The sequence below is a fragment of the Pieris brassicae genome, chromosome 5 (assembly GCF_905147105.1).
Source record: "Pieris brassicae chromosome 5, ilPieBrab1.1, whole genome shotgun sequence".
Taxonomy (NCBI): Eukaryota; Metazoa; Arthropoda; class Insecta; order Lepidoptera; family Pieridae; genus Pieris; species Pieris brassicae.
In genome coordinates, this window is record NC_059669.1 from 18,709,007 (window position 1) to 18,733,336 (window position 24,330).

The following is a 24,330-nucleotide window of genomic DNA, read 5'->3' on the forward strand; positions in this document are numbered from 1 at the left end:
TGGAAGTGTATCACCTATGGCCCAACATGTTAAAGACTTTAATATAGAAACACGTTTGTCAGCTCTGAACACTAGAATTAGTTTTGACGATCTACAATTATTACTTAATGCTTATGAAGTAAAGGTGTATTTATTAAAGTAACATGTCTTTAAGCGACAAAATTTAAAAAAAAAGGTTGTTCCGGGAACTATTGATAGCGTATAATAATCTCGAAAGGTCCATGTCATATGTCATGTATTCAAAAAATCATAACATACTATGTCTATACATTAACACATCGTACCTGTAACAACGTATCAGGATGCAACGCCTGCGCGTCTGTGGGTATATTCCTCACATTTCCATCTGGAGGGTATCTTTGCAATAACGGCCTTAGTACATGGCGCAATCTCCTTGTGGGGCGACATCTAACGAGCACGGCGCGGATGCCGATTCGTATACGCACGACACAACGTTTCTCTACGACCGCACACTTGCCCGAGAGTATTGTCGATGGTGATTCGGCGTCTATCACGCGGGATTCGCCCTGTAATTATGTTGTATTACACATATCGCCCTTTGATATATTATTGTTTATGATCTACATCAACACTAGATCAACAAATACAGGTTACGTTATGTGACATTTATCTGCATATACAAACTTAATTTTTTATCACCTAGGCATTTTTGGGTTCTGTAAATTCACAAAATGATATTTAAACAATTTAAAAAACTCAAAATACAAAAAGATTCTTCAATATTCGTGTGATTATAATTAGATGTTTTTTATTGTTGTTAAAATAACTTATTTATTAATCAATTTCTTTACCTGATCATCAAGCAGGACGTCGTAAGTAGTACAGAGTAAATTTCTTCTTTGCAGCAGACGGTCTACTAATCTTCTCACCGTCACGCCCTCGCTTACGCCAACCACAGATGTCGCTCCATCCGGTAACACTACACGGCAAAGTGAACAGCCTCCAGATAACGTTTGACTGGCCGCAACCACCTGCAAAGAATATTTCTTCTTGATTTTCACACGTAAAATCTTGTTATAATACTGATAAATCATTTAACAGTTGATTTCAACATTTTTAACACACTATTGGCGACAATTAAAAGCTACACCGAAATTAGGTAAACAAATTATTCAAATCCTACGTAAGATTGTCAATTTTGTAGTTAATCTCTGTTTGTAAAGCGCAAAGCGCTTATGAGGAAAACGCTTATCACGCAAAATTCGGCAAACGTAAAATGTGAATATTTTTTTCATTTAAATTCTAAAAAAACAGAATACTATCTTGTAGTAGTTAATGTATTGACTTCATTATTACTAATAAAACCTTAAAAAATGTATAAAACCTTTTATGAAAATCAATTTTTTTCCTAATTAACCTAAAAAGTAATTTAACATAGGCTGGTTTAAATTGTCTTACGTAGGTAGACCTACTCTGAAGTTTGGCATTATTTTCTATTGTGACTCTTCCTCAACTACACACACACTATCCCTTTTTTTGATTAATATTTGTTGTTAATGATTACATTTATTTATAGAATATCTCTAAATATCAAAGTAATCATCTAGATAACACAGCATATATAAAAACTCTTGACTCTTAACTTATGGTATGTAGGCGTGTCTAATGATAATTGCAAATAATCCTATCGTAAAGACAAATATTAAAATATGGTACAAGTTGTTTGGCATTATGATATTTCACGCTGGTATAGCTGCTCGAAGCGTGGGCAAACGAATTTCAGTAGAGCTGCCGAAGTCTAAACATTATCTTTGAGTTATTATCACATATGTACAATAATCACAGTATTAAACTATTATAGAGTATTTAGCAGTTCCATTAAGCATTACGCCGAAGAAAGTTGTATTCACAATCAAGTTTTGTTCTATATATTTATTCTAATTTATTGTTAATAATTTCAGAATGATTAGAAAAAAATATTTTAACATATTTTTGGAACAAAACAATTACTTACCTATGTTGTTCAGTTGTATTATTATATACAACTCAACAACATAGGCGGATTTCATTTTCATTCATTTTTTAATCTATATTTTCATTTGGTTGTTTGTTCACTAATAGTGGTTATAATTCCTTTATAATGGGCTTACAATAGGAATTTTTATAGAGCCCTGAAATGAGATTTGATAAGATAAATTTTAAATTCTTTATTGATACATTTACTTTGTAGGTTACAACACTTTCATAATAAATATGACTGTTAATTTTAATCGGAAATGGCCTCGTCATATATCTTTTTGAACATTGGGCTTAGAGACCAAAGACTTCTTTTCTAAGATCTACAAACTATCTTGCTCTCAAATACAAACTATATCAGTTACAAATAGAAAATCAAAATATATAAAAATTTTGTAACAAAACCATGCTAAACGTTTACTGAACTTTTCCAGTATACTGAAGGTTACACTCGTACGCTATAATGACGTAGGTCAACACCTTTATTTACTTCGTCAAGAAAAAAATATATTTTGCGCCTTCAATTATTTACTAACAAATATAACATTATCATACCATGCGCTCGTAATTATTTCACAATTGTGAAATTCTAAGAAATAGTTCAATATTAGTTTAACTTATTTGTTTAGTTCAGTATTGTTTATATTCCTGTGTACTCAAGTGTTGCGTGGATTGATATATTTTGTTAACATTGAGGTATCACAGTATTAATGTTGTTTAGAGGATTTTGACAGTTGACATACATCCAACGTTTATAGACAATTAGAAATGTCATATCTTGAAAATGGTTAACATTTCGTTCATTTTCTTTAACGCAAAAAATGCTCTTTCGGTAAGATTTTGCAATTATTATCAATCTAATGCAATGGGAATAATATACAAAGTACAATTAACCTCATATAATATATATATATATATCATATAATACTTTTTGGTACCACTTAAAAAAAAAGGATGATAATTAACTTGTGTTTTTCTTGTTTTTACATCTCTCTCCGGGTTTTTTTCTAAGGTAATTTTTAGGATATCCTGAAAATAACTGTAACACGCAATATTGGCGTGTTTGACAGATTCAAGGGGGCATTAAAAATGCATGTCAAAGTGAATATGGTGAACTAAAATTGGGACGTGTCGCTCGCTCATAATATTTAGTTTCTCATGTAAATAAAATAGAATTTTTTGTAATGAGAAATAAAGTTCTTTAAACGTTATAAATATATATATATATTTCTTAAGACCTGTTTTTGGGGGTGGTTAGGTGGTGTTTCGTTCAGAAATCATATGTATAGAAAAAGGGAACAATACGAATTAAAGTCTATTATTACAAAATTATATACTAAATACTCACATCAGTGGTGGGTGGTGTATCTTCTTCAACACGATCTCTTGACGCAGAGCGTAGCCTCCAGCCCAATAGGGAACCGCCTCCACTGCGACGTCTGTCTGATGCGTTAGACGAAGACTTTTTCACCTGAAAAATATATTTATAAGAAATTTTGGTTTTTCATATATATAAATGTAACCTAACGTCTACCGAAAATGATTTTCACAACAAATTTGGACAACGGACGTTAATAATTTAAGTGCAGGTACCAAGCTTGATACTGTGTATTTGGTATATGAAAATAAACAATGTTTTTATTTAGCTGAGCTGGACCTCATTTACTGAAAATTTCTACTACTTTTATATTTGGAACGATAAGTATCCATAGCAAGAATCCACTGGACCAGTCATACAAATGATTAATTAGGAAAATATATTATCCAAAAATATTGACAAATTACTTTATTATTAGTCTCAGCCGGCGGTATATAAGGACAGGGCAGGCCACGTAGATCTGCGCGTGCGCATTCGGCGTGCACTCCTGAACGTAGAAACCGTGGGTAGCTGTCGAACTTCATAACGTTGAATATTTGTTTCTGAGCCTGTAACAATCAATTGATTTTATATAAAATATGAATAAGATACTTTTCGATAAGAGTTACGTATCTATAATATATTTCTTTAGTAAATAATATTTCATATGAAGTAGCCATCTGTGCTATAACGACCGTAAGCCCTATAAAAATTTAGATAATGCAAGATCAAATATAGACTAAACGGTAAAAAATGGTATTGTTAGTAGATAATGGCTTTGTATAGAAATAACTTTAAAATAATATCGATATTTACATCGGGCATATCCCGATATCATCATCACAATCGTGCTGGTTTTCCTTCACCGTATAAAGAAGTCGTTTAGCCAATTAATTACGTAATTCGATTAAATACCTGAATAAACAAATCAGCCGGAGGTGGCCTCTGATCCAGGCGTAATGCCGTAGCCCGTTTTGCGGTAGCGTCTATATTCACTGGTTCTGGGGCTTTGTCACCCAAATGCCTTTGCCAGATTTCATTCGCGAGCGACGCCCGTACTTCAACGCTTTCAGACTCATTTTCCGAACAGGTTCTATACTGTTCGCAGGACCACCAGAATCTGTTAAAATTTTAATTATTAATAAATTCAGAATAACATTTCAAAAAAACGCTCAACAATATCAAATAAACATATTCGACTTTTTCAGACGATTAATCGGTAGCAATTTGCACATAGGGTAGCCTATGTGATCCTGATTCACACTTATATTATACATTTCTGTCTCTTTCTGGCAAAATTTATTTTCGCTATGATGAAAAGAGGCAGACGATTGTTTTAGTAAAACGGTGCAATTGGGCCTATATTTTATTAATTGGGATTTGTAGCTGGGAGGCTGGTGCCTAATAGGACTATAGAAGTATGGTAACAGGTGTTAGCTTTTATTATTTATTTAATTAAATTCTAAAAAAAAATTATGAAACATATTCTTAAGAATCATGCTACATTGCCATATGCCAAATATTTGATTCGATTGTTTAGGAATTGTTACCAATTGACGTGGAACATCTGCCCGAAGTGGCATGGTGGAGTCGGAGTAGGGTATATATTATAAAAGAAATTGCGTCACATGCGCATGGGCAATTACCTGGTATAAGTTTGAAGTTGTACAGTTTATGTAAAGTCACTGAAGTGAATTATAGCGAATCAAGTCATTATTGGATTTAGTATTGTCTTTTGTTAACATAGCTTTTACACATTTTTATGTTTTAAGTTTAGTTAGTGTTAAATGCTAAAGGCAAAGGCGGCTGATCACCTACAAACAACAGATACAGAAATCTGAGGCCCAGATATAAAAAGTAGTTTACTGATTTATTTGATGTTTTAAGTGTTAACATTGATTAATGGATAAAAATTGTACACAAGCACAAAGTGTCTTCCCCTTAATAGAGACTGTAAGTAGTGTTATTGGACCCTTTTCTGATGTCAAATATCGTTTTTAGTAAATTGGGTAAATGATGCCTTAGTGAGACAATTTATAAAAACTTTGACTTTATTGACAGAGGTTACGATTGCTAAGAGTACCAATATGTGATTCCATAAATAAATCAGAATATATACGGAATGAACAAGTAACTGTATAAAATCAGTATATATTTAAGATTCTAAATAGGAATAGTCGGAACGAAGGTCTCTTTAAGTGTTACAGGGTTAGTTAAAACTTCTCCAAATATTAGTAAGTGGCCGTACATAATTGTTATCTATTTTTAGATGAACCCTTATCGTGTAACACAAATATAACATTTGTATTAGCATTCTCTATTACAAATATTGGTATATTATAGCGATATTGAGCAATTCAAAGGGCAATTTCATCACCCGAAATAAACATTATATGGATAATAATCCTAAGGTGATACAGTTAATAATCTAGATTTTTCTTTTTATAGACATTTAAATTTAATTAAATATTTCAAAATATTGTTATATATATTATTTTATATATTTAAATCCGAATGAAATTAGAACAACAGTTGCTTACATAGAATTGATAGCATCTTCTGCGATCCAAAAAATATTATTACGCCTTCAGGGTTGCCAACAAACACCTCACCTAATATTTTCGGCGGCAAACTCCTTGTCCAAAAAGTGGGCAAACGCAGCCGCGCCGGCCGAGTCCGCAAGCAGATGTTCGAGGCCGAGTGACCAGCGAGCCACTCCGCCGCCGCTTTTACCGCCGCCAGGGCTGCCACCTTCGCTCATTTGCTGTAAGAAATAATGAAAAAAAATTGCTTAGATATGTTAAACACTTATAATATGTTTTGGAAAGATTGGAATGTAGTAGGGAAGATGAGAGACAAAAGGAAGAATTTGGAGGCCTTCACTCTATCGGAGGTTGAGTACTAATTTTAAATATAATAAACTTAATGTAATCCTTATTATAGTACACAGTACATACAGGCTATTTTATATTTATATATTTCACAAATATAGTAGGCGACCACCCAAGACTATTAAATAATACTAAGCATAGCTCGTTAATTAATGTATATTAAAAATCTTGACAAGCACGACGAGTCTATCAAGGCTATTTATTTAGTCATGATATAACATTTATTATGTATATTAAAATATCAAAAAAAATACTTAGAACTTACTTTATTATAAATATTGCGATGCTCGTGATGTCTATAGGAACTGCCCGCGCCACTGCCCGTTGTCCACCGGCGGAATGGTGATGACTGCTCACTCTGAAACAAGGATACGCAGATATTAGTTACTATATACTTAGTCAAAGCAGGATTTGTTTATATGTTCTTTCATTGTCCTTATATGGTCTAAAATTACATCCGAAATATCTTCCAATTAATATTCTAAGTAAAAAATCGTAGTCCAAATGATTATCCTTAATCCATATAAGACATATCCTTATTACTAGTCACTTATTAATTGTTATTACTAGTATCAATTCACTTGTAAAATACTGATCGAAATTAAAATACCTCACTTTGCTCATGTAAAATTAAGAAAAATTCTTATCATTAAATCTACTTTAATATCACTATAAAAACAGTGGATACTTGGGTTAACGCACAATGTACATATTTGGTGTCCGATATTTAACTGAGGAAACAGGTGACAATTTGTGCGGAAAAACCACAACCGGCCAAATTTGTGGAGAATGAAATTTGTTTAAGCGTGTACCCGGACTAATAATTGAAATTATATAGAAGCAAAGTGATATGTAATTAGGTAAAACTGTATACATATATAAGTTACCTCACTATCGGCATCCGTCACATACCACACCACCATATTTAGACACTAAATTACAAGCCACTTATATGTTTAAACTATCACCATAGTTTACAATATCTTTTTATTAATTAGGTTCCCGTCGTGTGGGGAGTGCCTCTAGCGCTGTCCAGAATGACACTATATCGAGTCATCGCAAAATTACAATGACAATCGCAACGAGCAAACAGCCCCGTTTCCGCTGAAGGCAGCTGTAAGACATAGGCTTAAGCGGGCGGGGCCGAACTCTACTTAGACTGAAATTCATAGTGCTTAAACTTAGATTACGCCAAGCTTAGTGTAATCTCAAGAGTTCAAAATTATAGACCTTCTGGAGTTTACAAATTACAGGTTAAGCAAGAGTTCAGCGGAAGGGCACCCGTGACAAGACGGAAAATTAATTTAATTTCAAATGAAAATGCTGTTATAAAAAGATACGACTTTTGGTTTATATACTTTTGCCATGTAGTACGAGCCCCGATCCAAAATAGTTCGTCTAGTATGGAAAGTAGTGCAAATCGTAAAATATAGAGAGAAAATATTAGTAAAATAATTAAGAACGTTTAATAAAAATTAAACTACAATTTGAGGAACATTTTAAAGTTTATTTTAACATAACTGAAATTCTTTCATCACCTTACATAACATAAATAGAAAGTAGAGAAAACTTACTTTTAAGCTTAATATATTTTAGTTTTGTACATGCTAAAATTATAGAATGATAATACAAAACTCATACTGAACCCAGTAACGTACGCATTAACGTAAATACTACGTACACAACGTATAAAAATATGTCTGCTTGCGTAGTTTAAACTAACCGGATAAACACCGACGCCTACTCGTAACATTGTATAATTTATTAAGGAAACAACTTCAAAGATGCGCCAATATGATTGGCAATAATTGTAACAAGGCCGAGGTTAAATCAATGTAAGCAATTGAATGCCCTCAATACTAAATTTAATTAACGAATAAAATTGTTTAATGCATTTAAAAATGGTTTTGAATTGGATGAAATGTACTTGATATAAATTATTAATCAATTTGTAGATGGAAAATGTTTTCATTGCAGTTTTTGAAAATTTAAAAATAATGATATTTTATTTATTTCATAAATCTGCAGGACATGAGTAAAGCTAAAATATTAATCCTCAATCCCCGTAGATTACTTGTATAAGCTAAAAATCGTGTGTTAAACAAAACAATTTCTATAAATTATTTCTCCTATAACTTATACTATATATTCTGACGCCAACGAATGAATTGAATAATTAATTTTTCACTCCATACAGCGGTTTCAATGACCAACGCTATAAGGACGCTATTGTACATCGTATTAGGTGGTCGATCGATTAAAACATAATGAACTTTATCTAACAGTATTAGAGTCGAAAATCATTTAATTTTTTAAGTGCATTCTTGCGTTTGATAAACAAATACGTTTATATTAAACAATTTGAACTAAATTCGCTACATGACCTGAAAACAAGCAAAAAATTCAGTGTATATAATTTTTTATTAATATATAAATTAAAAATTATTTATTAATAAATGTAAAGTAAGTTTTTGTCAACTTATAAAGATGTGAACGAACGCTAAGAACAACCTGTATAATCCTGTTTAATTATTTCTCAAATATTGGCAAGATTTCCTGCGTCTGCTTGGAAAATTTTGTCAAGCTTAAGCAAATATTGGTATTTTTATGTATGTGCGAATTACATACGTTAACTTATATTTTTTATATGTTAGTAGATGTACAACTTAAAAAGTTCCGAACGCTCCAAAAACTATCTATAGGGCAACTTATTTAGCACAGAAGTTACGTGCTTTGACTTATTTTTTCATCGTTCATAACACGAAATTACCATAATCTCTTAAAATATAAAGAACAGCTTTATATTAAATAAAGTGGACTCAACAGAAGTATCCTTAAGCTCTAACCCTTGAGATACGTAAATATATTCGATAGGTTAGGATATAGGCAAGTATAAATTACAGAGGTGAGTGATAAACATCGAATAAATGAAGTGGGCTTGGTACCTGCATGGCAACACAGTGAAACTAATTAAGTTATTTATATGTGCAGTTCGGCATTCGAGAGTAAAGATAACACGATAGCGATATAAATAGAACGTTGAGTGTTTTATTTATATTGGATGCGTAGGAGGCTCCTCAATGGGTTATACAGGGATCGTGTCCCCTGAACCTCGTGACATATACAACTTATATCACAATATAGCGATATTGTATCGATATGATATGTATAGGAAAGGGGACAAAAATATTCAAGTCAAGATTTATATGATGTATAGATTGCTAGAACTTTACATATAAATTATACGTTAGTGAAATGTTTTAGTAAAAATTTCCTTATCAGTTTTCTATTTTTAAATTAAACTTGTAATCAAATACAGTTTGATTAGTATAAGTATTCGATTAAATGTATTTTAAATAAAGTATAATAATCAAACAAAATCTTTTTGACTAACTGATACGGAGCATTTAAGAAGAAATACTCATTCTACGTCTTTCGGTAACGTAAGCTTAGTAAATACATAATTTCTTTCATGATTTTAACTTACTCTACGGCCTAAGACCAAATGTGTCAAGGATATCAAACACATATATATGCATTACAAGTACTTACAAACCACGAGAGCCTCGCAAGAAACGTTTCAGTAAGAAGCGTTGGCATATTCTGTGCAATTTTCACTTCAAACAATAATGTTATTTTGATAAAAGACAAGTCAAGACACTTGCAAATTGACACAGACTTCACTTTTTTTCAGAGTAAGCACTGGCATAAAAAGTTAATTGGTGTTCTTTTTTTAAAATCCTTGAATCTTATTGTACTCTTTGACATTCACACTTTTTCTATTCGAAATTCAAAACACCATTAATCTAGCAAAAAATCGATAATGCTGGCAATTTTTTCACGAGGAAGGGATATTGTCGCGCGTCTACCGTGGTATCGTATCAACGACTGACGCTCTCAGCTACCTGTTGTCTTGTTATAAGCTCTTATCACTGATAATACAGGCCGTACACGCGTGATACGCCCACGAAGTAATTCGGTGAAAACTTACTTTTATTAAATAACTAATTGCATATCGGCCTTGAGCGGTCAATAGCTTTTGGCTAGTGTTGTAATATTTTGTTTAGTGGATAATAAAATAGAATTAATTGACTTAAAATTACCGCTCCTTCGAATGGTGAACTGATCATTATTAGTTAAATCTTATTTTTTAGAGGACCTGAGTTATGATTGCTTGGCTCCAGTCATGGTTTGTATTGATTGATTTCCTAAGTCTTTAGTTTCATGAATATGTACTGTAGTGTGACCTTTCAGGCACCAAGGTTAAACCGGTTAGTGGTTGTTTTTCTGTTATATATTACGTACATTAACGAAAAAAAAAGCTTGGTTAAGCGAAAAATTCTCTTGAATTTTCTGAATTATGAACTAATTAGTTTTTCTTACTAACTACTGGCCGACAAGGACCATCACATATTGATGCCTATATATATATATAGACAAATCACAAAATAATATAAATTTGATCTGTATGTTGCGTCCGTATATGATATTTCTAAACCTTGATAATCTATGGTTTCTATGTTCACTCTTTCTCACAGAGTAAATTAATTTTGAGAAAAGACAAAGTCTAGACACTCTCGAGGTTCGACATTATTAGCCCAAAGTCATTGGGAAGCATGTTAATCCAACTAATCGCAATCTTAGGCTTCTGATAAGGACTACGGCTTATAGAAAGGTTAACAATACACGAGAAAAATATCGCCTTGTACAATAATCCAGTGGCGCTACAACGTCTTGGCCTCAGATTCCTCTATTTGTTTCGTGATTTTCTTAATAGGCCTTCCGTATGACGTGGATTGTATAAGACATGCATGCTTCCTTACGATGTTCAATTGTGTACATATAAAGAAAAGTCAGTGCCTTGATTTGAACGTACGATAAAAATTGAGAGCTGGCCGCTCGAGCCATTAGGCTAACAATTATCTTAACTCCAATAAATGAGATATGATTTTTTATTTTTATACCGACCTAACAATTCATTACCGGGTTTCAAGTAATTTACAAAAGAAAACCATACGCTTCTTCAAAAATCCAGGATGCTTTACAATAGATTCGTAAAGCATCCTGGATGTTTTTTTTTTGCTTGTCGTGTATTAGGTACTACCACCATATTATATATTTCATTATAGGCAAAAAGAAGTAGACAGTTATATAATACACAGATAACAAAATAACAGGTAAAAAGATAAAGCAAAAGAGAACAATAGGTCATAGATACAATGCAAATAGATGTACAGAAATAAATCTGTAGAAATATAATGATAACAGGTATCTTGCGTTGGAAAAACACAACATACCAGATATAAATAGATAAATTTACTTAGGTAGGCGACATATGATTGCGTTTTGGTCATTATGTGGTTATATGGTTTTGAGGAGGAAAAAAGGGCTAAAGACAAAGATGGGTTTATTTATATGCCGCAACGTATCGTAAAATATATGGAATTATCATATCTCCCAAAAGGCACATGTTCATATTAGTCTATGTGATTTAGGTCCAGGCTCCAATGTGGTTAATTACGAGCGTATTAGTTAGTACGCTAGAAAAATGAAACTTCCCTCCACGATCTTCGAAGGTGCGTCCACAGAGTTGGCTCTCGCTTAAAAAATTGTCTTACACATGTATAATCTTTGTTTAATTTACACATTGGAATATTAATTAAGATCGGTAATAGATATGTGTCTGTCGCCACTAGCTTTATAACTTCTATTTCGTAGCAGTGCTACAGAGGAAGAGGATAAACGCGTTAGCCCATAACTGTGAAATGTCACAAAAATATTGTAAAAACATTTTCTAATAATAAAATATATACTCTAATTGATCCTCGAAGTAAATTGGTATTAATACAGAGTACCAGAAACAAAATAAATTCAATTCTAATTTTTATTTTTTATTACACAATTTAATAACACGATTATTAATTAAAAATCTATACATTATTGTTCATACAATTGTTAAAATAAATGAGCGAATAGTTTTAATCTTCTTAATAAAATCCAGTATTATAGTAATCCTCTATAATCAACTATTCGCAATACGTGTAATTATAACAACACATTACAACTATTTAATTATATTCTATATTCAAATAAAAGAAATTTTATATATTAGATAGATGTCTAATATATAAAACTCTCGTGTCATTGTGGATGTAATTAAACTCTTTCGAATGGCTTGACAGATTTTTGTGATTTTTTTTTGTATCGGTTACGTCTGCAAATCGGACATCTATTTTTCATCCCTCTAAGTGTTAACGGTGGTTCACTCTTCACTTATTTATTTTATTATTTAGACATTTTTCTATGATACAGCATACAAAATACATACAACCCTTAATTTTTACCCCTCTACAATCAACCCCTATTTTTATGTGTTAATTAAAAACTTATGACTTGAACTCTGAAGTTTATATAGAGAAAAATTCATAGGAAATCTTAAGAAGAAATCATTCCGGAAAACCGGAGTCTCTGGAGTAGCATAGTTAGCAAAATGTTTCATGTTGGTATATACTAAAGAGGTAGGCTAAGTAAAATTAATTAAGGAGAAACGAAATTCGTGGGGGCAGCTATAGATAGTATACTTTATCAATATAGAAAGACCGGGTACAATATAAAACCATGATTTATGTATATATAGGTAGAACACGAAAACATTCATTATATTGTTAGGCTACAAGTGACTTATTAGTTAAATATTAATTAATAAGTCACATGTGGTCGATAAAATAGTTTTAGTGATATTATAATCTAGTACTTTCTCTGGTATTCTCTACAGAATGTCGGGCGCCATCTTTTTTTAGTTTTTTGAACCTCATTTTATTTTAAGAATGTGTTTAGAAGATACAGAATATATACATTATACATAGAGAATTGTAAATATTTCGGGAAGGTCTGTGTATCTGCAAATAAAACTTTACGAGGCAATAAAAACCTTGCGATTCGGTTGATAGAAATCACACATGATACACTTGATTCCAAGTTCAATATCTGAATACGAAAGCATTCCTCTCTATGTAAAAGTAGTTTCCTAATAAATTGACGAAAGTTTTTTTTAGTTTCTGGAAACTCAAGCGTTACTAAGCTACAGTATCTGAAGTAAGCTGTTAGAAAAACCATTAAAGAACGTTTACCGTAATTTCTTACGTCTTCCGGATCAAATCGATTGATTCGAGCTACGATTTCTTATTGTTCAAAAATATTCATTCATACTTGCGACTATGATTTAAGATGATGCCAGGGCAAACTGTCTATAAGGAGCATGATGCTTCAAGACCTTTTAAGTGAGAAAAAATATTTATATCAAATTCGAATGCAAGATTTTCTAAACAAAATAAGTAACTTCGTCGAGGGCTAGAATGTAAAATTTATGTATGTATTTGATAAATATTTTGTTTAATTTGATTAGCGTTATTAAAATGAATCTTCAATCAGACATAATCAAACATTAAATTTCACATGAGATTGGAATTACAGATAATGTTATATTGGATGGATTTTTTTGTTAACGAACATTTTATCTATAATGAAGACTATTTTTCAATCCATCCTTGCAAAAACTTTGATTAATATCAATTTACCACGACAAAGTCAGTGTATTTAAAATTTTATATTCTCAATATTTTAATTTTTAAAAATTAAACAAAATTCCATAGATACAAATTCGTTTACATTATCTTACGCTTTAGCTTGTCTGGCTGCGAAATACTTCTCTTCAATATTATACGTCCCACTATGGCGACGTGTCAAAGGTGTGAGTTGAAAATGTCTAATCATAAGACTGCCATACATGTTTACATACACTATCTGTGAAGAGGTTTACTATAGGTATTCTATGGAAACATAAACCACTTTCACTTCACGTTATGCGTATGCGAACGATGTAAGCAACAGGAAGGCACATGTCACAACGCCAAACTGATAATAAATATTGAGGAGCCGGTTTCTATTAGATTTAAGAAAGCGGTATTTATTAATCACGACAGTTAGTAAAAAAACTATTACTTAGGATAACAGACTAAAGATATATTAAGATAAAGAAGAATCTTGCTTTGATAACGCGTTAAATTTTACAAAAAAACAATTACGAATCTACTCTTTTCCCGCGATCTTTAAAGGCATATGCTAACATGAATTAGATTAACGTAAATACTAAATAATCTTGAACTTCAACACCTTAAAAAGTTCTAAGATTGGAAATGTATTAATATCTTGAACGCCTAAGCGAAACCGAAACGTCTAGACACTAGACACTATAAAAACTGGAGTACCACAATAACAAAACACATCGATCACATGATTTTGGCAATCTATAATCTATCATAAAAACTTATAACTTTCTATCATTATCCTACCACAGACTATGTAGAATCTAGTAGGCTGAAACGTTATTCTTTCATCATAGATAATAAATATCATAAACATGGGTAACCTTACGGTACCTATGGGATCACCGTCATGAAAAAGCGTAACTTATGAAACGTATGAAAGCGGACATTATAATAAATATATGCTTTAAAGTATAATTATAACGATATAATCTTGTTTATCTTAGTGAAGTACGTTGTACTAAAATTCAAAATACGATTAAAATATTCATTTTTATCTCTTACGGGAACAGACTTAATTAAAATCAGCTTTTAGATAAAATATTATTATTAATATTTTATATTTTGTTCAAAGTACCGCACAAACGACAATATTAATAAAGTATTAACATAAATACATACCCTAATATTTTCTATTCGTTCCACGGGCAATCACTGACCACTAGTTATGGATCAAGATATAAGGCAGAACCAAGACAAGACAAAAGAGGATAAAAATATAATAAAATCGATCTTTATTACACTAAGGATCACGCTGTAATTGTCACTCTACGTTAAAGTAATGTTATTTTACTTAAAGGGAACACAGCACCTAAGGTAGCAATGGGCGACTGAACATGGTGAGATGGAGCTTCCCACGGCAACAATGGCCAACCAATTACGGTATCTGACCGCTGCACGCCATCTTTCAGTTTTATAACATAGTAATTTTACGGCTTTTGAATTTTATCAGATTGAATTCGGGTTCAAGAGTTCAAAACGTATCTGATTCTTGTGTGAGGCTATTATATAAAGCTTTTTTTTTATAAACTGTCTGTATTATAAACTGTACAAAGACACAAATTAACATTACGATCTAGCCTAACTTAAGACTAATAAGTACATAATTTAAATGTAACCTAATTTACTAAAATATTTAACATAAGAAAGTGTCCAATAACACTACTTACAGTCACAGTTTCTGTGTACTATTGCGAAAAGATATTCATTGAACGGAAATTTAAAAAATACCTTTCTAATGCTTGGTTTAAGAAAATTAAATTTACAAAGTACTTGTAACATAGTATCCAATTTCAGATAGCATACCGAAATATATCTTTTAACTGGCAGACATCCGTTGCTATGTGGAAGCATTAAAAATATACGTTAAACATAACCCGTGGCATGTGCCAAATAAACACTTGAGCAAGCAGAATATTATTTATATTAAATGCTATTTATTGACATTAGTATATAAAACATTTGTGCAAATATTTGGCGACATTTTGCTTAAACGTTGAAAAAAATGTTTCGAAGTCAGACATGCCACAACGTAAGCAAAATTAATATTGTTATGTATGGGTTTTTTTTTATTATTCGATAATTATTCGATTAAAAAAAACAAAGAAAAACTCTATACATAGAGACTTTGAGTTTTTGCATGAATTTATTGAATAATTAAATTAAATTAAAATATTATCTTTAATATATATAACGTTCTTAATAACAAATCCATGATATTCCATACAACATAATATTATCTATAATTCCAATCTCACGTTCGGAAGACCATTGTACTATGCGCTACATTTTAATTAACTAAAGAATTAACATTTCGTGAGGCGTTACGAATACAATGGATCATAAACTATGCCGCATTGGACAAAAACTGTTAGAATACTTTATTTTATTTAATATACCTAGTGAGTACTTTGTACCAACATAACGCTAAATAGATTTGAAATAATAAAACATATCTGATGGTTTATGATATAATAAATGAACATATTAAAAGTGATTCGCCTCATGTTTACAAAAAAATATTTAGCTAATGAAATTGAACTCTTAAATTGAGAATTTACCTAACTGAAAATGTATGAAAGCTATTAGTAAGCAGTACAGCCATAATAAACAGCTGAATTTCAGGCTTTTCTTCCCTCGAAATAACACTCGACCAACACCACCAACCCTGTGGCGGGGGTGTGTAGAACCAACGTCATAATCGATTCGCCCGATACAAACCGGCGATGCAATTTCTTTTTAGGTATAAGCCTATTTTCTTTTTCCGCCAACTTTCGCTTCAAAATTTCGTTTGTCAGATCTTTCACAAAGGATTTTAACTTCCGTTAGCCCTTTAGTGTCACCCAATGAATAAGATTCATAGTCGAAACCTACGCTTGAAGTCTCCCCATGTCAAATCTCCATTACCCTAACAGCGTCAGTTAAGCACTTGCAAAGTTTATCGCTTTCCACAACTTTGTTGTCAACGTCAATGTTCACGGTACGCGATTCGGTTTAACTTTATCTTTCCATTGATCTATTGACGTGTGACGTCAGCGTTTTTACGTATATAGACGATTAGCATTAATTACATACGTCAGCCCGTAGTTAATATTTGTCGTTAGTATTAAGTTTATATAGTGTGTAGGTTTGATAATGCTTTGAGAAATAATTTTTAAAATAAAAAGGTAATCTGTATTTGCAGTGCAAATGCGACAAAATAAATAATGATAGGAGTCTGTTACGGCATAAAAATCTCATTCCGTCAACGCCATATCGGAAGAGATTACATCGACAACATGCAAATTTCTTCTATTTTCACTTCGCTCGTGTGGATGTATTATGCAGACAAACAGAGGTCAATATATGTACGAATAATAAATATAAGATTTCTTTTAAAGTTTATCAGAAAAACGATTCAACTTTAAGCCAAATTTAGAACGTGAACTATTTAAGGATTATTCCTTAAATATAAAACCTTCTTGTGGTCGTAATATTAACGGCAACGACAAAATTCTACTTTGTATAGAGTAAGCTAATCTATAAGCCCTTTTCGTTTCATGGAAAAGCTAATTAGGGACACGCTAAGCAATAATTCGCCCACACGCATTGCCTTATCACGACACTCATGTGTGCTTGGTAAACACTTAGAGCTTTCTATTTGATTGTATTTAGTGCGATGCGGATTTAACCGCTTAATTCCAACCAATGTTTATTATATGGTGTCATATATCATAATCTATGTAACTTAAGTGATTGATAATTAATGTAAGGGTTTTATAATATTCTCACTTTATCTTTTCCTCCAAATGTCATAATGAAAGAAGGACAATTCTATACATTATTTTTTTTTTAATTTGATTTAAATTATTTATACGATATAAACAATTGGACCTATACAATAAATATTTCTCAATTTTCAATTACTCTTAACAAATCTATTTTTAACCCTAAACATTTGGTCACATTTAAAAAAATATTTTTATAAACATTTTGTATGTATTATTTGTTTCTCATTTACGATCGCTTCTAATGTATTGCACGATCAAGACGTGAGATAATAAAGAAAACTTTGAATGGTTCGCTCATTGTAGATATTTTGTTATGTATGACAGAATATTATATAACAATTACAATATTATTATAACTAAGAATACGAAGAATACAGTGTGAGCTGCTTTAGTATGAGACTCTCATTCCTGATGAGGTTTGAACCCTTCCCAGTGTACTTTTATTTCTATATACACTTTTAACACTTGTTCGTACGGTAAAGGAAAACATCGGGAAGCATGCAAGTACAAAGAATCCAGTTGATTACCTACTTGCTATTGGATAAAACAAACGATCACGAAACAGATACATTTATCTGAAAACCAGATCTTTAAAGTTGTAGCATCAATGGTATTTTTATAACTAAGAAATCAAAAGGAAAATTACTTTACTTAGTGAAAGGCCAAAACTATTATACCACCTATAATTATATGTTAGTGTGCCTCATTAACTCATAAGCCTAAATGCCTATATTCTCGTTCGATATCATTTATCTAAATGGCGGTTGACACTTTTATAAGAAGACAAATATCGTCTACTTCATGTTGACAAAAATACTTAGCAAGACTGCTGAGTTATTTAATATGCAATTCGCGTGTCTATTTCGATTACGCTCAGCAACTGAAGTAATGAAAAATCGTTTATGTCAATCTGTTTTATACACGAAAACGCAATGAAATCTAACATCACTGAAGTTTGGGTCCTGAAAATTAAATAAAGAATTTGATGATGGTCTATAATTGTCACAAGCAGTTGTCCCATTAAATATGTAATCGAATCTTCCGTATAAAGCCAGAACTGTTAATTAAGTTCACAATACTTATAATAATAACATAGGATCTAATCTCTATGGAAACAAAACCGCAATCAAATGTACGCGGTACTTAATTCCTTTGGAGATTTATAAAGAAAACCCATTTTTGAATACTACAGACCACGAGTTTACCTCGCAAAAAGCAAGTCATACTAGATATTTACAATATTTAAAAAATACATAAACACCTTATATATAATTTTCTAAGCTTAAATTGCCGAATACGAATTTTTCAAACAACTTTAGTAAGTTGCAGTTGCTCCAATATACAGATACAATAATTAGAATAATCACATAAGAATTCATTTAATATGATAATAAAATTGGAAGGTCTAAATTTACATTTACTACCAGTTCCTAAATGAAGGGCCGCTTTTATGCCCTTCATTTTGGCTTAAAAGAACTGGTAAGAAAAACTCCGCCACACTTTAACCGCGTAAAATAATTAATCACCCTATTACCAAGTAAGCCTATTACCCTATTACCTTAGTGGAAAAAGTTTCAAATCAAATATATTCAATTGAAGTAAAAGAAAGACTGTACAAGCCGATAAGCAATGATTCGGAAACAATAACATCAAAAACGACCGGAATTATTTTACGGCGACCATAACTTTTATCGCACGATAAAACTATATTTCATTTGCTTCTTTGTTTAAGTTTTTGCTGAGACTTCGGAAAAAAATTAAATTCAATAACATTAATTTTTTATTCAAGTTATTAAATCAAATACGATTCAGATATAAAAGACGCTGCCACATTTTTTAAATGATAAATCTCGAACAAATCCTCCAATTCAAGTACATTTTAAAACCAAAACCGCACCTGTTTTCCAAGCAGAAGAAACTTCTGAGGATTCAGCTCTTGAAGCCTCTGGCAGAGCTGAACAGCACTGGTAGCTAGACGAGCCATTGTACAAAATCCGAAACACACTTCACTCAAACTTCGTTTACATCACGATAAAGTCGTTTTTTATTCACGATAAAATGTTATTCACAATGTATTTAAAGATCATACGTGCACTACCTACGCTGGTCAGCGACGGACTGAATCAAGCGAATTTAGTTTACCACTTGCCGTTTTTCGTATCATCTTAACAAACATGTAGACGTGTGCTATCATAATTACATCGATATACTGTAACCACTTCCATACCGAATGTTTAGATAATCAATATATCTTTAAATAACTTACACTTCGTGCTCTTGATATCAGCAATTTAGCAATTTTATTGAAACTGCTTTAAAAATTCCTCTGCAAAATAGTGAAGATTTGAAGACGGATAAAATATTTTCAAATTATAAGATTTAAGAACCACGATAAAGATTCTCAAAGGGCATGGGAAATTCAAATAATAAAAAAAATTCCAAATGCCATTGGGAAACTTTCTAGACCGTATAATGGGGCCAATGCATGCAATGCAATCTAGGATAACCTTTTATGTTTGGTGACTGAATTGGTTCCAATATGGAGTACAATGGAACCGAATCTGTGACGCATTTTCGGATTATTCAAACTGATATCAATCTTATAGACAATGCAGGTTACCATAATAGTAATACTAATCAGTTTGGAAAATAATTGATACATATAGTTTCAATAGACTTACTGACTTTAAAATAATTTCAATGACAGTAACGCTTTTTAGAATGTCTAAATAATCCTATATTATTATCACCATCATCGACGTTGCGAACCGCATTAAACTCTATCTATATAAGAGATAAGTTGGGATAAATACGGACTATTCATAAACAGCAAAAGATTGACCCACTTATAGTTTGCAGACGATCTGATTTTATTTGCCTCAATATGCGATGAATGGGAGAAGATGGTCTCAGAAGAATATGGACCTTGACTCGGAAAGCAGGATTGACGGTGTTAGAATTTATGCTAAAAGCTTAACAAAACCTTCTTAAGAAATCTAAAATACAAACGTTAGCGTCTCAAAATTAAGTGTCAGTTTGCCCCACGGTACATATTCTGACAGGACATGGAGCATCTGCTGAATATCTATATCGCTTTCATTTAAAAAAAAGATCGGCCGTATGTGTGTCTCCGAAGTCCAAGAAAACGTATTACGTACGTCTGGATTATCCAGAGTAAGGTGCACCAGCTACTACTTTCTGCGAAGAAACTATAAAGGTGAAACGTATTAATAGGAAGGAACCTGAGCCGTAAATATTTAAAAAATATTGTTGGGTAATTGGCGCAGCTGGCTTCCCGAGTATCCTGCAGGACCATCAATTATTGTAGTCTTTAAAATATCCCTGACCTCTGTTAAGGTATCTCTTGTAAACAGAAAAAAATATATATAAATATAAGAGAATAACAGCTAATGTATTATAATCAAATGACCACATAAAATCCGATAGTAATTGAGAAGCGCCCACATAGTAGATCAAATGACAACGTTTATGTAATTAAAAACACCAGTATGTTAAGGGCTAGGCTTTAGTAACAGCGTCGAGTATATATTAATAGTCTTAGAAGTAGCCTCTTCGTAAAAGCAATCAATGTACTTGCACTCTTTTAACTCAAATCTTCGTCTCTTTTTGTGAAATGGTGTATACCCTTTGATGACAGAGGCAGAAGACAGACCGAAGGGTCAGTATCTAAATAGCTATTATTTCTATGTGGCTGTAGCCGTTTACAAAGTAAATAGAAAACATACTGCATATAAAGGATATAATGATACCGGTTTAAAAAAGGAATACTTTTTGTTCTGCTGTCTTTGTTAAAACAATATGGCTGTCGTTTCGATTTTCTTTTAAGAAAAAGTTACAGTAGATTTAAGTCGTAACTTACGATTGTTTTAATATCATCGTAATCATCAATGGCTTTACAGCCCCTGGACTTTTTCCTACTCAAGTATATTTGCCATCGCAATCGATTTAGTTAGTTTTTCGAGGTACCAAGACCCATTCCCCATCATCAAAGCCTCGGTCTACCGGGTTTTCTCTTACCACCAGGTTGTGAGTCCAGTAAGGACCTTAGGGTACTGTCTTCTGCCATTCTGTCCCGTTTCTTTTAATATAATTTTTTTTATATTTGTGTAAGTAAAGTAATTCGTATTATAATTAATCTATATAGTGATAAAAATCGCTCAGCTTATTAACGAAAGCATACACTACGACAAAATAAACATCAACATAATATGAGATATTAATATGTCATAAATTACATAACTCATTATAATTGTTGTAACAAGTTATTACTACTTTGATAAATATTGGCACATATCTATTATATTGCTTTATTTGTTAAGTAATTGATTGTTAATTACATATTTGTGATGAACTTGTACAAGGCCAATGCATTAATTTTTTGCCACCCTCATAATTTCAATATACTTATACAATATACAAGATTTTTTAAATTTTATTGTGTAGAGGAAATTGTCCGAACTAAAGGCTCATTTTTCTACAGGCGAAAAAGTCAAAATGATATATAAGTATGTTTCTATAAGAAACCATATTAATTTTGACATAAAAGATATTTCTAAGGTTCTATTATATTTATCTTGTGTCTTTGGTATCAACCAATTATAAACATAGAATTCTTGATTCGATTTGAAAAAGCGTCTTGAAAACATAGTACCGATTTACGACAAATTTTTGTTTTTCAATTTTACAAACTCTATGGGTGACATCTAATATTACAGCAATGGTAACGTTATTACAATTAGTAATCAATCCTTCATCCGAGTTATTGATAAAACAAATTTACGAAAAACACAGCTTCAAGAATGAATCGGAAAGCGATTATGTTAAATCCAGCCGATCGTCGGTCGAACATCGTGATAAATTAGGAAGTCCTCGAGAATTAAACTAAATTTTGTGTCACGATTTGAGATGAACATCCACTTAACATGTTAAAGCTGAGAATACACAATAGCGTGTTGGCTAAAATAAACCAGTAGCTACTAAAAACGATAAAAGGTGGAATCTTGCATTGGACAGCGAGCTAACTAACATTACATCTAAGGGATCGTTCAAGTATTACGTCACGCAATTTTTGGAGACTCTTGACCCGTAACTTTTATGTATCCAATAGTAAAACCTTTCGTGACCACCCCCAGCGACTCTGTATACCTAAAACTTACCATTATGTGGTGTAAAATAATATTATCAATAACGCATAATTCAATCCCCGCCCCGCATCGTAACGTAATAGACAGTAATATAAATTGGAAAATTTATTCTTAAAGAGAACCTTTAGAAGAGCGTATCACTACCTAAAACGCCGGCAAACGGCAATTAAAAGTTTCCTATATAAAGCAAAAATACTTTTTGCAGTATGAATTGACTTTATGTTCTTACTTTTAAAAATCCCTTTTGTGTACTTTGCTTTAACATATTCTAAATAATCATGTGCACTAAGTATTACGACACTACAATCAAGTCAATAACCGAACTATCTATTCAGGACACAATTATCCTCGAACTGAAACAATATTTACAAAAGAATTTATCAAACAAGAGTGACGAACGAACGTACGAATTTAATGTTTTAAGGTGATTTTCACCAAACTTATACCTTTATTAGGTAAAACAAAACAAATTCCATTGCAATGTACAAATATTTTATTTACCAGCCAGCATTTGGTTGGTTAATCGATGCTGGCAGATCCAACATTCCTAACACATCTGCATTCTGTACCCTATCGGTAAGGACTTTAAACGGGTAGCAAGTAACAGCGGACGACATATGGCCTGATAGGAATATTAAGATTCAAAAGAAAATACTATAATAACATTTTTCACATATAAAACTGCATCTGTTATTGTAAAATTCAAATTAACGACTATTAATAATCCTGTAACAATGTAAATTACGACATAGAGTTTACATGTGAATTTGTAAATCACGATGAGAACATACATTATTTATATATTAACGGAATAATAGGGCGTACCAAGGACACTTGGATAAGAGGAAAAGGAAATAATTTAATATGTATATACATTCGTTACATAAATATTGCGTTTTATGGACTATAAATAACTAATAATTATGTATCTTCAATCGGTATTACTAGAAAAAGTACAAAATCTTCGACTTGAATTTTTGGAAATAAATAATTTCTGTTATATTGAAAATATCATGGACGTTTATGTTTTTCATGTATATCTATTTTGTTTTTATTTGCGGCTAACAAAATAACTTTCTTATTTGGAAGATTTAACTCAACGTTAATATTTCTTAATGCAAATAATGTTGTTAGCGGACTGCTATGAAGAAATTATTTTCCAGTGATCTGCCTTAATTTATGGTTTCAATGCCTACTGTGTACTGACTGAAACAATTATTGTGTCAACGGAAATGAATTAACCCTATTACTTTATTTGACAGACTGAGCACAGTAGAACATTCCTGTGTGTGTGACCCGATTCATCCGAGGTACAAAAAAAAAGAAAAACATAGAACGTAAAAATGTACAGTAAAATAAATAATACATGTCATCTAAATATTTAAAAATACCGACCGCAATTATCGTTATTATTTTTAATTATTATAAAAGTCTTAGAATATCTTAGTACCAACAACGCTTTCATCAATTATACGTGACTGCGAACAACTAGAGAACACTGTCCTATTGACGTCAATGGCTGCCTAATATGCTCAATGGCACATTACAACACAAGTCATGTTTCTA

At 31.8% G+C, this 24,330-nt stretch overlaps 1 protein-coding gene across 8 annotated transcripts in view; it reads right to left on the reverse strand.

The window, feature by feature from the left end:
* Positions 1–24,330, reverse strand: part of LOC123709526 (regulator of G-protein signaling loco) — a 54,773-nt gene that overhangs the window by 2,079 nt on the left and 28,364 nt on the right. For 4 of the 8 annotated variants that reach the window (XM_045660922.1, XM_045660923.1, XM_045660926.1 and 1 more), the window contains 7 exons: positions 6,491–6,583; positions 5,947–6,098; positions 4,250–4,454; positions 3,763–3,903; positions 3,326–3,448; positions 813–992; positions 285–527 (listed from right to left, as the gene is read on the reverse strand). In XM_045660922.1, coding sequence (XP_045516878.1) covers positions 285–527; positions 813–992; positions 3,326–3,448; positions 3,763–3,903; positions 4,250–4,454; positions 5,947–6,098; positions 6,491–6,583 — 1,137 coding nt within the window. Of the gene's footprint in view, positions 1–284; positions 528–812; positions 993–3,325; positions 3,449–3,762; positions 3,904–4,249; positions 4,455–5,874; positions 6,099–6,490; positions 6,584–7,112; positions 7,222–9,777; positions 10,080–19,496; positions 19,703–24,330 lie in introns of those variants that run through there. The other 4 variants (XM_045660924.1, XM_045660927.1, XM_045660928.1 and 1 more) reach the window with 4 other exon arrangements.